General features: G+C 47.8%; 1 protein-coding gene across 1 annotated transcript in view; it reads left to right on the top strand.

The window, feature by feature from the left end:
- Window positions 1–15,920, top strand: part of RAB6B (RAB6B, member RAS oncogene family) — a 129,244-nt gene that overhangs the window by 69,926 nt on the left and 43,398 nt on the right. The window contains exons 3-4 of the mRNA XM_073360377.1: window positions 11,788–11,841; window positions 15,671–15,776. Coding sequence (XP_073216478.1) covers window positions 11,788–11,841; window positions 15,671–15,776 — 160 coding nt within the window. The remainder of the gene's footprint in view (window positions 1–11,787; window positions 11,842–15,670; window positions 15,777–15,920) is intronic.

Raw genomic sequence — 15,920 nt, forward strand, 5'->3', positions numbered from 1 at the left:
TAACTCTATATCCAATAATGATATACATATTTGTAGAGAACAATGAGTTTCATCAGATCATGACCTTACAAGGCATTTTTTGTACAAAATATCAGAACCATATATAAGTGGTGAGTGAATGTGGGAGTTACAGGGCACTGTCTTGAGGTACAGTGCATCACAGGACGTCACTGTCCATATTTGCTGAGTCCCCACTTCCCTCCCTTCTTTGCTGATTGTTCTTAATCCCTGACCTGGAGGGCACCCCTTCACCTCCTCAGATTAGAAGGGGTTCCCGGTGGGGCCAAGAGCCAGTATGCTCACAACATGTAGTTTGAAAGAGGTTATGCCTTTTAATTGAGAGAAAAAGGACCAGTGACATTTGGCAGCCATTTCCTCAGTGATGTTGGGATCCCAGGGCCACCTGATCTAATCAGTGTTGCAATTGATTGAGGTGAACAAACAGCTCTTTCACCTTTTACAAGCAATTAAATAATACATCAGAAGAGAGGCATAGTCTGCACAGGCTGTATTAATTTGTGTATTAAAGGCTCCCTCACGTCCATTAAGGCCACGCTGGATTCTGCAAACACAAGCAATAGCTCTGCTCGGTAAATATTTGATTGCTGCTGTCCCGAGTTAAATAGTTTGATGACTTCTACTTCTCTTCTGACTGTCCCAATTAGGGAGAGAAGTACAGTCAGTTTCACACTGCAAAGCACTGTGGGTAAAGGAAGGATAACAGTTACCAAGGCACGCAGCACTTCCAAAATGCCCTTGCCTGCTCCAAGATGGTAATGTTTGCTGGTCAGCCATTCCCACCAGTTCCACGGCAATTCACCACATTGCCAGTGGCGGCAAGTGCCAGTGATGGGCCCAAGCATTTGATTTATATCCAAGTGGCTGCAAGTTTAACAATAGGCAGGATCGTTCCTAAAAGTGATCCATCCCGGCAGCAGTGAGAGGGATGAGGACAACAGCTTCCCCCCGGCTGGTTCCCTTTTGATGTTTACATCCAGAGTAAACTGCTGATCTGAAGCCTGTCTCATGCCAACCCAGGCCTTTATGGGCCTTTGTAATCCCAAGGCCTGCAGCCACTATTGCATGCAGGAGCCCCACACCTCCCCACAAGCACTAAATCCAAGCACAAGGTGGGTTGATATCTGATTTTCTGGGAAAGGCCTTTGTCCCCCTTTCTCAACCTCAGCAGACAAGTGAGCTCTAAACACCCCCCACACTCGTTAATGCCCAGAGCGGTGATCCCGTGAAATAATGGTATCATCACCCTCTCCCCCGTCCCTGCCTGAGCACATGGGAGCTGAGCCCCAGCCCCTTTCCAGGGTGCGCCTGTGTACCTTGAAGGACTCGGAGAGCAGCAGGGGGCAGGAAGTCCCAGCTAGCACATCCTGAGAGACACCAGTGGGAGAGGCAGGGTCCCAGTGCCCTCACCCTCCCCAAGCACATGGAGATGGAGCCCTGTGTGGCTGCTTGCTGGGAGAGGGGTGGAAATCTGAGGGCAGGGGGAGGCAAGGGCTGCAGGAGGAGAAGCCTCCTCCATACACACAAACACCTTCCCAAGAAAGAGCCAGCTGTGATGATTGGGAGGCAGTGTGTGGCCCACAACCTGGACAAGGGGAACGGAGCATGGGCTAATGCTGAAATACAGATATTTAAATACACGACTTTCCCTTGTTATCCAGTGGAATAAAATTGTCAATAAGCAGGCAAGAGTGGAGATTTACTGCTATTGAAACAAATCAAAGGCAAAATACAAGGAAATTTGGGGATTGGTCCTGCTTTGAGCAGGGGGTTGGACTAGATGACCTCCTGAGGTCCCTTCCAACCCTGATATTCTATGATTCTATGAAAGGAACTAGACAGCGGAACTTATAATAAGAGAAAAAGAACTAAAAGAAATCCAGTTGCATCTGACTCTGCCCCAGATCCTCACATGCATTTAGGTGTCTAATTCCCTTTGAAGTCTCTCCTCCTCCTCCATTCTCATTGCGTGTTGAACCCACTTGTTATGTTCTGTCTTCATCTTAGCCTGGAAGCGTTTGGGGGCAGGAACTGTCTCTCACCATGCATTTGTGGGGCCCTTGACCCTGATTGCGGCCTCAAGGCACTGCTGAAATACCAGCGGTAATATCACCCTCACACCTAGGAGATTGTGCCTGCTCTGTGCAAAGTCCAAGAGGATCCCCCTCAGACTGGCATCAGCAACAGACCCTGGTGCCCCATTCATAATCCTGTCCTAGCAAGAAGGATGGAGCCTGCTGCTACCCGACCCGCCGCTAAACACAGGGAGAGTAGAAGGTGGCCTGTTTCCTCGCGACCTATCAGCCAATCTCAGCAAATTTTAGAGGCACTGGGACTGACCAGTGAAGATGGACTAACTGCCATTGGCTGCTGGGCCCTGCAGCACCTTCCACTGGTGGGGTCCATCTTACCAGCCCCACCCTGCAAACCAGCAGCAGTTTATAAAGGTAAGTCACCCTCTCCTCTGATTGCCTATGAAAATGTGTTTCTGGGCCGTTTTGAAAAATCATCTTGGTGCAGTTGCTGCTGCCCCACCAGCTGGGCTGTCTGCTGAATCAGCACCCCCAAAACAACGTTCCTTCCCCGCTACTGGAGCACGGAGTGCACTTTGGAAAGACTCACGGGGCAGTGCCCAGTCCTCACTGGACTGTGGCCTCTGTCAGAGCTGCCCTTTCATTCGAAATAGGGAATTTCAAAGGAAATGACAATAAGGGAAGGTAGGAAGGTGCTTCGCTGCTCTTCCCTTCTTCAAGTCAGACAGCTGAGGCAATACACTCAGAAACTCTGGTTGGGACTTTCCAAAGGCACCTAAGGGAGTTAGGTACTCATAGGTCTTGTCTACCCAGGGACACGCAGGTAAGTTTATCCAAATTGATGAACCATGTGAATTGAAAGTGGATTTGTAAAACCACATTAAACCCCTGGGTGGGTGCTCTGATTCAGAATTAAAGAGGCCTTAATTCGATTTAGTTTAGTTCACTTCGGAAGTGAATTAAGCTAAATCAACTTCAGGCCACTTTAATTCTGAATTAGTGTTCACACTGGGGTTTAACGAGGTTCAACTAATCCACTTGGACAGTTAATTTAGATTAACTTTCCTGAGTGTCCCCATGTAGATAAGCCCTTAGGCTCCTTTCTAAATGCCAGCCTCCATGATTGGCTGGCTGCAGCCCCATACTGTTCACATCCTGCATCCCTGTAGTAGGTGATCGGAGAGACATGGCCATCAGAATGTAGGACAAGGGGAAGGAACGTTTTCTCTAAGGTTTAGCAAATGGTCAAATTACCTAAAGTTCCCCATTTCACACACTATTCTTCTGTTGTTTCTTTTTTGGTGCCTTGCGCTAAGACAATTATAGCTTCTGCAGCCAGGCCTGAACTGATGGATCTGGACTTCTCATTCAGTCTTGTACTTGTCATATGAGAGCTTGGATTTCTGTGTCTGCGGACTCTTATGCTCAGGCTGAACAGCAGACACCGTCCATGTTAACTGACCTGTTTCTATCGGTGACAGCAGTTCTCAAAGCGGGGCTGGCCACATGGGTGCCAGTTCTCTTTAATGCCAGCTGATAAATCACATTCACTTATACTAACAAACACAGGAAGGCCTCCCTTTTCAAAATCAGCTAGTGATATTTGGGTGTCCAACTTGATTCTCAGAGGGGGAGTGCTATCACAAAATGGCCCAACCCAACAGACCTAGCACCAGTCCATTTACAGCTGCTGACACATGGCTTGTGGGGACTGTTTGCTGAGCGCTGTGAGAAGCACTCCGATCATAGACCCATAGGGTTAGAAGGGACCGCAAGGATCATCTAATCTAACTCCCTGCCAAGATGCAGGATTTGTTGGGTCTAAACCATCCAAGACAAGTGGCTATCCAGCCTCCTTTTGAAAACCTCCAGTGAAGGAGCTTCCACAACCTCCCTAGTCATCTGTTCCATTGACCTACTGTTCTTACAGTTAGGAAGTTTTCTCTGAGATTCAATCTAAATCTGCTGTGCTGTAGTTTGAATGCATTGCCTCTTGTCCAGCCCTCTGTGGCAAGAGAGAACAACTTTTCTCTATCTTTTTTATGGCAGCCTTTGAAGTATTTGATGACTGCTATCATGTCCCTTGGCAATCTCCTCTTTTCCAAACTAAACATACCCCGTTCCTTCAGACTTTGCCCATATGGCTTGCATTCCATCCCTTTGATTATCTTTGTTGCTCGCCTCTGGATCCTTTCCAGTTTCTCTCCATCCTTTCTATGCATTGGTGACCAAAATTGGACAGTACTCCAGCTGAGGCCTAACCAGCGCTGAGTAGAGCGGTACTATCACCTCCCGTGATTTGCATGCTATGCCTCCGTTAATGCAACTTAAAATTGCATTTGCTTTTTTTGCAGCAGTATCACAGTGTTGACTCATTTCAAGGTTGTGATCCACCACAACTCCCAGATCCTTCTCAGCAGTGCTGCTGCCAAGCCAGTTCTCCCCCATTCTGTATTTGTGCATAAATACATCACAATTCATTTTGATTTCTTCCAAAGGAAAGCATCCAGTGTAAAATTATTTATACTGGCTTACAGGACTCATGTTCTCCTAGACTGGCTCATCTATATGAGGAGGTATAATCATGGTTGGGGGGGCATAAATCATGACAACAGCATTGTTTGGGGTTGCATGAGTGTTTCCCATTCTAGGGGCCTGAACTTTCAAACAAAAAACTACAGATGTGCTAAAGTGGGGCTCTGTGATGGAGGCTGGTTGCAGCCATAGTTATCACCTGTCAGGGAGATATCCTTAATCCTGCCTCAGCCTGGGGGAGGGACCAGATGACCTCTTGAGGACCTTTCCAGCCCTACATTTCTATCTAGGATGGGACCACTACAGCCTTCTAGTGAGTCAACTGAATCCGCCTCCTGATAAATGGCACTCCCCAACTTGTCCCCAAAATAGGATGACTGCCAGGGAAGAGATTAGGCACAGTCCATTCCAGCGTCTCCAAACACTAGAGAAATGGGCTGACCACTCCATTTGAAGAGTGTGGGTGATGGGCAGCCTACCCACAATCCTTAATGCACAGGTTCCTGTTGGCCTGCTTCTCTGTTCCACCAGAACTGAGGTAGCCCTGCTCACATGACTCCCATTTGTCATGATCTGCAGGATGCCTAGTTTTAAAAGCAGTTCATTAAGTCGAGGTGCCCATCCCTCAGCGTAACATGTTCCACGTCCTAGGAGCCTCCAGCCACAGGAATGATCCCTTAACCATTCTCTCACCTCTCCGTTAAGGGGACTGCACTGTGTGGCACCAGCCTGCTAGGTACTCGGGGCTGTCTGGCAGTGGGTCTTGCCACCTAACATGCCCTCTGGGCATCCCCAGACTCGGGTCCTCATTCTGACCTATGTGCATCACTCTGATCTCATTCCCTGTCCTTTCACACCGTCTTCCAATACCTCATGCTCTGCACTCTGCAGCAGCAGTAGTGTCCAAGGTGCGGTCTAGTGTTCCTCTTTCCGGGGGCTTGTCACTGCCTCTCTCCAGCCTTCTCTCTCACCCCCTCTCTCCCTTCCCCCCCACACCAGCATGTTGGAGGGATATAATTGCTTTGTCCAGCTCTCTTCATCCCCGGCCCTGCCTCTCCACCCCCATCCCCTTTGTTCTCAAGTCAGCAGCAGTGCTTAAGTGATATATATTTAAGTGCCTCTGAGCTTCAGAGCATTGAAACTAGGTTACTTGCCTCTCTGCGCGCGCGGGGGGGGGGGGGAATGGTCAGATATACAGCTAATCACATGACTGGCTCCATTGCTTTTATCTCTTAAATCCCACTTCATCCCCTATCAAGAATTTAAAGGGGGGAGGAGCAATGAAGGGGCTCAGAATCACAGGCACCGGCTTCCTCCTTTCCCTGAGAGTGCTCAACCCCCCTCATCCCCAGGCCCTGCCCCCATTCCACCTCTTCCTACCCCCACTTCACTCCCATTCTACCTCTTCCCGTGCCCGCTCCACTGCCTCTTCCTGTCCAGTTCCACCCCCGAGGCCCTGCCTTCACACCAACCCTTCACTAGGTTTGCCAACTATCTAGTCACACAAAACCAAACACCCTAGCCCTGCCCCTGCCCCCCACTCACTACATTCCCCCTCCCTTGGTGGCTCGCTCTCTCCCACCCTCACTCACTTTCACTGGGCTGGGGCAGGGGGTTGGGGTGAGGGAGAGGTTGAGGGCTCTTGGCTGGGGGTCCAGGCACTGGGGTGGAGCCAGGGATGAGAGGTTTGCAGTGCAGGAGGGGGCTCCAGGCTGGGGGGTGGGGCCAAGGGATTTGGAGTGCTGGAGGGGGCCGTGAGTTGAGGAAGGGGGTTGGGGTGCAGGAGGGTGTGGGGGCCCTGGGCTGGGGGTGCGGGCACTGGGGTGGGGCTGGGGATGAGAGGTTTGGGGTGCAGGAGGGTGCTCTGGGTTTGGGGGGTGGCTCAGGGGTGGGGCAGGGGGTTGGGGCTTTGCGTTGGGACAGGGGCTTACCTCTGGCACAGCAGGGGGGCTAAGGCAGGCTGTCTGCCTGTCCTGGCACCATGCTGCATGCACCCTGGAAGTGGCCAGCAGGTCCGGGTTCTAGGTGGGGGGCCAGGAGGCTTCAGGCACTGCTCCCACCCACTGGCACTGCCCCCCTCCAGCTCCCATTGGCCAGTTCCTGGCCAATGGGAGTGCAGAGCCGGTGCTTGGGGTGGGGGCAGCACGCAGAGCCCCATGGCTCCCCCACCTAGAAGCCAGACCTGCTGGCTGCTTCCGGAGAACAGCGCAGTGCTAGCCAGGATAGGTAGCGACTAGCCTGCCTTAGTGCTGGTGCTGACCCGAGTTCCCAGGGTCCCTTTTCGACAGGGTGTTCTGGTCAAAAACCAGACAACTGGTCACCCAACCCTGCACTAGAGGCCCCACTCCTGAGCTTCCTCTTCCCCCGAAGACCCTGTCCCCTGCTCCCTCCTCTCCACCCCTTCCCCCCATTGCTTGCCCTTACGACCAGTAAAAAGGGGGGGGCATGGCTCCCTGGTCCCCTCTGTTCTGGCGCCCCTGCTTTGCCATCATCCACGAACTATGCACTTGGGAACATTTTCAATCCAACACCGGCAATTGTACAGTTGAGGTGGGAAGGCTTTTGTGTCAAAGGAAGTGGGCCCAGACCTGGTAGACGGGATCAGGAAACTAATTGGAACCTGGCTATCATCAAATGATTTGTATTTTAAAGAGAAAAGAGCTTTCTGTGATCAGGATTTAAATTCAGTGTTGTGTCATTTATACAGCCAGATATAGACTCAGAGTGCAGTTCACAACAGTGAATTAGAGGAAGTTTGTCTGTTCACCCTTCCCCATCTACTGTATGTATGCGATGCTGCCATATGGGTGTTTTCTGTATAGAACTGTGTCCTTTTGTGCCTTCACAGAGTGAGTTCTTCACAGTAGAGGCCACTTTATTTGGTGCCATACACCTCGGGATAGTAATTCCATGCTCTAATAATAAGAATATAGCAGTAGGGATATATTACTGACCACTTGACCAGGATGGTGATAGTGACTATGCTCAGGGAGATTAGAGAGGCTATAAAAAAACTCAATCACACTGGGGGATTTCAACTATCCCCATATTGACTGGGTACCTGTCACCTCAGGATGGGATGCAGAGATAAAGTTTCTTGACACCTTAAATGACTGCTTCTTGGAGCAGCTAGTCCTGAAACCCACAAAAGGAGAGGCAATTCTTGAATTAGTCCTAAGTGAAGCACAGGATTAGGTCCAAGAGGTGAATATGGTAATAGTGACCATAATGTAATTAAATTTAACATCCCTGTGACAGGGAAAACATCACAGCAGCCCAACACCGTAGCATTTAATTTCAGAAAGGGGGACTACACAAAAATGAGGAAGTTAGTTAAACAGAAATTAAAAGGTACAGTGCCAAAAGTGAAAGTTAAATCCTAGTGAGGAAAATAGAAAGGAACATAAACACTGGCAAATGAACTGTAAAAATATAATTAGGAAGGCCAAAAAAGAATTTGAGGAACAACTAGCCAAAGACTCAAAAAGTAATAGCAAAATTTTTTTTGTTAAGTACATCAGAAGCAGAAAGCTTGCTAAACAACCAATGAGGCCCCTGGACAATCGAGATGCTAAAGGAGCTCTCAAGGACAATATGGCCATTGCAGAGAAACTAAATGAATTCTTTGCATCAGTCTTCACGGCTGAGGATGTGAGGGAGATTCCCAAACCTGAGTCATTCTTTTTAGGTGACAAATCTGAGGAACTGTCCCAGATTGAGGTGTCATTAGAGGAGGTTTTGGAACAAATTGATAAACTAAATAGTAATAAATCACCAGGACCAGATGATATTTACCCAAGAGTTCTGAATGAACTCAAATGTGAATTGCAGAACTACTAACTGTAGTTTGTAACCAATCATTTAAATCAGCTTCTGTACCAAATGACTGGAGGATAGCTAATGTGACACCAATTTTTAAAAAGGGCTCCAGAGGTGACCCCAGCAATTACAGGCCAGTAAGCCTGACTTCAGTACTGGGCAAACTGGTTGAAACTATAGTAAAGAACAAAATTGTCAGATACATAGATGAACATAATTTGTTGGGGAAGAGTCAACATGGTTTTTGTAAAGGGAAACCATGCCTCATAAATCTACTAGAATTCTTTGAGGGCATCAACAAGCATGTGGACAGTGGGGATCCAGTGTATATAGTGTACTTAGATTTTCAGAAAGCCTTTGACAAGGTCCCTCACCAAAGGCTTTTAAGCAAAGTAAGCTGTCATGGATAAGAGGAAAGGCTCTCTCATGGATTGGTAACTGATTAAAAGATAGGAAACAAAGAATAGGAATAAATGGTCAGTTTTCAGAATGGGGAGAGGGAAACAGTGGTGACCCCTATGTACTGGGACCATAAAATCATAGAAGATTAGGGTTGGAAGAGACCTCAGAAGGTCATCTAGTCCAATCCCCTGCTCAAAGCAGGACCAACACTAACTAAATCATCCCAGCCAGGGCTTTGTCAAGCTGGGCCTTAAAAACCTCTATGGATGGAGATTCCACCACCTCCCTAGGTAACCCATTCCAGTGCTTCACCACCCTCCTAGTGAAATAGTGTTTCCGAATATCCAACCTAGACCTCCCCCACAGCAACTTGAGACCATTGCTCCTTGTTCTGTCATCTGCCAACACTGAGAACAGCCAAGCTCCATCCTCTTTGGAACCCCCCTTCAGATAGTTGGAACCCCTCAATCTTCTCTTCTACAGACTAAACAAGTCCAGTTCTCTCAGCCTCTCCTCGCGTCATGTGCCCCAGCCCCCAGTCATTTTCGTTGCCCTCCACTGCACTCTCTCCAATTTGTCCACATCCTTTCTGTAGTGGGGTGCCCCAAACTGGATGCAATACTCCAGATGTGGCCTCACCAGTGCTGAATAGAAGGGAATAATCACTTCCCTCAATCTGCTGGCAATGCTCCTACTAATGCAACCCAATATGACCAGTTCTATTCAACATATTCATAAATGATCTGGAAAAAGGGGTAAACAGTGAGGTGGCAAAATTTGCAGATGATACAAAACTACTCAAGATAGTTAAGTACAAAGCAGACTGTGAAGACTTATAAAGTGATCTCACAAAACTAGGTGACTGGGCAACAAAATGGTAGATGAAATTCAATATTGGTAAATGTAGAGTAATGCACATTGAAAAATATAATCCCAACTGTACATATAAAATGATGGTGTCTACATTAGCTGTTACCACTTAAGAAAGAGTGTGACATTGCACTCTATATGATTTTATGAAAATATGCTAATGAGTGTGAATATAATGTAATTAGAATATGCTTCATGCAAAAGGTCTCTTGTAAATTATCATTACAAAGTTTATAATCTACTGAGTGTGGTCATCCTCTTTGTATAAATGTATCACTCTTGTATCTGAAACTAGAAATATGAAATATAACCCTGAGGTCCTATTGTAGTTATGCAAAGTGTGGGCTATTAATGATGGTTTGGAATCTTGATGGCTCCCATCAACCAAGACAACTGTAGATGGCTCTGTTTGCTTGAAGGCCTTCCTGTGAGTCAGGCTGGGAGGAATGAGGGCTTGGGGTCTCACATGACATGTGATCATGTCACCTGAACTGGAATCCATCTTCAACCTGGCTCTTTTCCATTTAGAAGGAGGGGTGGGAACCCAGAGAGGGACAAAGGATTCCTGCCTTGTTCAAAAGCTATATAAGGGGGTGGAACAGAACGAAGGGGGCTGAAGTCATGAGAGATCTCCTAGCTACCACCTGAGCTGGACCAAGGGCTGTACCAGGGGAAAGGATTGTGCCCAGACTAGGAAGGCGTCCAGTCTGAGAAAGAAACTTATTGAAACATCTCTGAGGGTGAGATTTACCTGTATTCAGTTTTATTACTGTATTAGGTTTAGACTTGTTTGTTTTATTTTATTTTGCTTGGTAATTCACTTTGTTGTGTCTGTTACTACTTGGAACCACTTAAATCCTACTTTTTGGATTTAATAAAATCACTTTTTACTTATTAATTAACCCAGAGTATGTATTAATACGGGGGGGGGAGGGGTTGGGCAAACAGCTGTGCATCTCTCTCTATCAGTGTTATAGAGGGCGAACAATTTATGAGTTTACCCTGTATAAGCTTTATACACGGTTAAACGGATTCATTTGGGGTTTGGACCCCATTGGGAGTTTGGTACCTGAGTGCTAGAGACAGAAACATTTCTTAAGCTGTTTTCAGTTTACCCTGAAGCTTTTGAGGGACGTGGTTCAGACCTGGGGCTGAGTTTGTAGCAGGTTAGCGTGTCTGGCTCAAACCGGGCAGGGCACTGAAGTCCCAAGCTGCCAGGGAAAACGGGCTCAGAGGTAGTCTCAGCACATCAGTTGGCAGTTCCCAAGGGGTTTTCTGTGATCCAACCCGTCACAGAGAGAGCTTGGAGTCATTGTGGATAGTTCTCTGAAAACATCCACTCATTGTGCAGCGGCAGTCAAAAAAAGTGAACAGAATGTTGGGAAACATTAAGAAAAGTATAGATAATAAGAGAAAAAATATCATATTGCCTCTATATAAATCTATGGCATGCCCACATCTTGAATACTGTGTGCAGATGTGGTCGCCCCATCTCAAAAAAGATGTATTGGAATTGGAAAAGGTTCAGAAAAGGGCAACAAAAATTATTAGGGGTATGGAACAGCTTCCATATGACTGGGACTTTTCAGCTTGGAAAAGAGACAATTTAAGGGGGAATATGATAGAGGTCTATAAAATCATGACTGGTGTGGAGAAAGTAAATAAGGAAGTGTTATTTACTCCTTTTCATAACACAAGAACTAGAGGTCACCAAATTAAATTATTAGGGAGCAGGTTGAAAACAAACAAAAGGAAGTATTTTTTCCACACAATACACAGTTAACCTCTGGAACTCCTTGCCAGAGGATGTTGTGAAGGCCAAGACTATAACAGGGTTCAAAAAAGAACTAGATCAGTTCATGGAAGATAGGTCCATCACTGGCTATTAGCCAGGATGGGTAGGGATAGTGACCCTAGCCTCTGTTTGCCAGAAGCTGGGAATGGGCAACAGGGGACGGATCACTTGATAATTACCTGTTCTGTTCATTCCCTCTGGGGCTCCTGGCATTGGCCACTGTTGGAAGACAGGATACTGGGCTAGATGGACCTTTGGTCTGACCCAGTATGGCCATTCTTATGTTCTCTCATTTCCTGTCTCCCTCTCTTACAGGCTACAATTGGAATCGACTTCTTATCAAAAACCATGTACTTGGAAGATCGGACAGTAAGTGGCAGATGCTGCTGAATTGCTGACCATGCCAAAAGAAGTTCTGTGCAGACCCTTTGGAAGAGGGAGCCACTAGCTATAATCCCTTCTATGCTGTCCAAACCTACCCCAGCAAATACCCCAGCTGGGCGCCTCCCTTTCGCCTCGTGCTGCCAATTATTGACTTTCACAGATCGCTTCACCCACAGTTAGGGTACTTAAGGGGACTGAAATCCCCTTCCCTGCCTCCATACACAGTAACTTCCCCCATGTGGCTTCGCTGCTGACCTTCTCCATCCCATCCTAGGAGGTCACCTCGCTGGTAGAGGGGTTCAAAGATAGCTGCATACCAGAATGACAGTTGTTGCCTCCCTTGAGCAGAGAGGGAGAGTTGGGTTGGGATGAAGGTTGGACATTTCCACCAAGAACTGACCTCAAAGTACCAAAGCCCTAGGCCATCCAAGTCATCAGGAACCCACAGACACACAACTGTGCTGAAGGAGTCTGATTGATTGACACACTTATACCAAACACTCCAAAGGAGGGAACTTTGGCACAACAGCCAACTCTGTCCCAGCCCTGCATATAGAGCCTAGAGATCCCCATCTCCACTGCCCTTCTGCTCCCCTCCACCTCATGGAGGCCCTGACCTTGTGTGAACAGGGTTCTCTCCCCATATACACATATACACATGCCACAGGCCATGAAAGCGTTTGGAACAATCACAGCCCTCGTATGGGGGGGAGAAAGGGCAGCTCCCTCCATGAGGCGCCAGGGGTACAAATTGCCACACAGGGGGATGGAGAGGCAATTATATGGCCCTGCTTCCTCTCTTCCACGCTGGCTGGCTGCTCCGGGCAGGGGCATGGGGAAGTGTGTGCGTTCCTGGGAGCACTGAGGGAGATTTGGTCTCCATTCCCTCTTGACCCTCCCTTTGGGGTGATGCACCTCCACACCCATCCGTCCAGTCAGTACTTTAAGATCAGATTGGGCAGTCCATGGCCAGATAGGCCACACTCTCTTCTAACTCCCACACAGGCCCTTCCGCTCCTGGACAACAGTGACCATGTGTAGCTAGCACCAAAACTCACCCCAAATGGGCTGGGGAAGGGGACAGGTTGTGCTGGGGAGGGGCATGTGCAATGCCTCCCTGAGCAACCTGTGGGGTGGGACGACTGCCCTGCTCCTAGTGCAGATCAGTGCTTTCAAGGCATGGTTGAGCCCCAAGGAAGTGGGAAGAAATGCCCTGGCTCTTCAGTTTTGTTGGATAAGGGCAAGAGTTTATCCCCACAGGCCAGCCATCCCCTGTATTCTGCCAGCTCACAGATCTTACAGAAAATGGCACTGGAAGGAAATCTGTTCCAAGTTTTTTATTTATTGATTTTGGGGGGAAATTTTGTACAAGGGAATGGGAGAAATGGAAGTGAAATGTAATGAAAGAGATGCTACAGCTTCATCCATAAACAGCCTCTCGCTATTGTTGCAGTGTTAATGCACTCAGAGACATCTGTCTTGGGTTAAATGGGCTGGTTCTACTTCAAATGGCACTCCAGTCATTCTGATGAAATCCACTGCTTAGCCGCAGTCAGAGTGGAGGAGTAACTACAGGAAGGCATGGCTACATTCCTTCAAAGGGAATTTGTCTCTGACCCAAGAGCTGGAGGATGAAGACAATTCAGCTCCCACAATTCTTTAAAAACATCATAGTCTTAGGCCTTTGAAATGGTGTGGGTTGACGCAGTGCTCATGAACGTGAGGGACTAACCTCACAGCACTGAGTCATTAGAATTCAAGTTGGCACTGAACAAGCTCCCCTAACACAGCTCTGCCATGACCTGTAATACTAGGCCTGAGCAAGGTCTGAGAATCATTGGATGGTGGGATAGGGGAGCTGAACAAATAGGGACTAGGCTGGGTCCCACCAAACTCATGTCTTCGAGTGAATCTAAGATTTGAAATCAGGTTCCCAGGGGTGATAGGCAACTATTTACTCAGTACATACACTTAATTCCCAGTTTGCACCTCTTTCGGGTTCAGGTTTTCATACATGTCCTTTCACCAGTGGACTCCACCCCGGCCAAGGAGAATCAGCCTTTTTGTGTTCAGCCTCCATCTCACTTCTCGACAATTGGATGCCAGCTGTGACCTGGGATTCCCCCTACAGCCGCATTTTCCTTTGTCCAGAGGAGTTGTTCCATAGGAGCCAGGGGCTGGAATTTTCAATGGGGCCTGAGGAAGTTGATGTTCAGTGGAGAATATGGTGCCTAACTCCCTTAAATTCTTTTTGGAAGTCTCAGCCTAGATTAGTTATTGGATTATTAATCGGCTATGAAGCCTTTTGTGCGCCAGTAGAAATCCATCCCAGGTTGGCTGTGATCTGTTTGACCTGGGTGACCAGAGTTGGTGGCTTCACTCCAGTTCCCAGTGGACCAATGTTCATATTCTCCAAACCACCCCCATGACTGGCACTAGTTGACCTCTTTGGCTATGTCTACACAGCCCACAACAGCGAGCCTCCCAGTCTTGGTCAACAGACTCAGGTCTGTAAGCCCCATGTTACCTTGCTTAACCTAGCTGTGGAGACAGCGCTTTGAAGTTGTGGCTCAAGCTGGATCTTGGGCTAACCCCTGCCTCGGCTTCTGAGCCCAAGGTCCGGCCCAAGCTGCTATGTCCACACCACCATTTGTAGCATGGGCCTGAATCTGTCGACCCAGGCTGGGAGCTTCGCTGGCGCAGGCTGTGTAGACATGGCCTTTGCTGCTAGGGCAACGAACTTCAGAGGCAGGGAGAGTGAATTCCTTTTGAGCGGTAGGGCAGGTCCTTCCCGAGTAGGTTTGAGGCACACACCTGGGATAGCATGGGGAGGCTTGCACTGCCACTGCCTGGGCTGTAACGGCTCTGTGGGGAAAAGGAGAACTTCACTTGCCAGGGCTGTCAATCTAGCACTGAAACATATATAGTTATTCCACCTCCATGTTCCTTCAGTCCTGGGCTCCCTCTCACTGCTTTGCCAGCTGGGTGGAAAATTTTCAGCTGGAAAAAAAAAGCAGATTTGGAGACATTGAAACATTTAGCAGATTTGTGTCATTTCTGCCAAATCGTTTGTGTCAAAACCCTCCCCCCAGCCCAAAAACCTGAACAAGACCAAACATTTTGGTTAGAATGTTTTGAAATGAAACTATTTGATTTTTTTATTCAAAATGACCTTGCTATGAAACGTCCTTCAATGTTTTATTTTAAAAATGTTTTAAAGAATGCTTGACATTTTGTTCAACCTATAACAAACATTTCTTTTTTTTAACTTTTTGATTTGCCAAAATTTTGAAAAGTTCATTTTCGGGTCAACTTGAAACTAATTTTTCCCCCAAAATTGCCACCAAATCAAAAAATCCCATGTGCCTCTATTCACACTCCTGTAATGGCTCCTATTTCTATACTGTTCCCTTTCATTGCCCACACACAACTTAACAAAGTTTGAACTTCACCCTCACCTGAAATTAACCTCCTTCTGGGATGGAACATGGCAGCCACTTAACAGCACCCAGCAACACCTCCCAACAGACTAGGACAGTAAATGAGGACTGCAATATTTCCAAATGGAATGCCAAAGGGAATGTTAAAGATAGATGAAGAGAGAGTCATAAAACTGTTGTCTGGGGCTGGGAGTTTCAACACAACCTGTGGAAGTTAGCAGCCTGAGTCTCATTGGCACCGATCTCCCTTGGGTTCTTTAGAAAACTCCACCCTAATCACCTCGCCTGTTCTTCCCTTCTGCCTTCACCACCCAAATCCTCCTTTCTTCTTGTTTCTCCTACTAATTGTTTGTCTCTCATCTGCCCCCCGGCAGGTCCGATTGCAGCTCTGGGACACGGCAGGCCAGGAGAGGTTCCGAAGCCTGATACCCAGCTACATTCGTGACTCCACAGTGGCTGTGGTTGTGTATGACATCACAAGTGAGTCATGCTTTCCGTCCCAATGTCCGTGTGCCCATGCTTGGTGCTGGAATGGCAGATGCTACTCCGCTACTACCCAGCATGGATGTGGGCCACCATTCAGGAAGGCAGAAATGCAGGGCAGGGAGCCAGAATCAGCTCCAA

The sequence above is a fragment of the Lepidochelys kempii genome, chromosome 9 (assembly GCF_965140265.1).
Source record: "Lepidochelys kempii isolate rLepKem1 chromosome 9, rLepKem1.hap2, whole genome shotgun sequence".
Taxonomy (NCBI): domain Eukaryota; kingdom Metazoa; phylum Chordata; order Testudines; family Cheloniidae; genus Lepidochelys; species Lepidochelys kempii.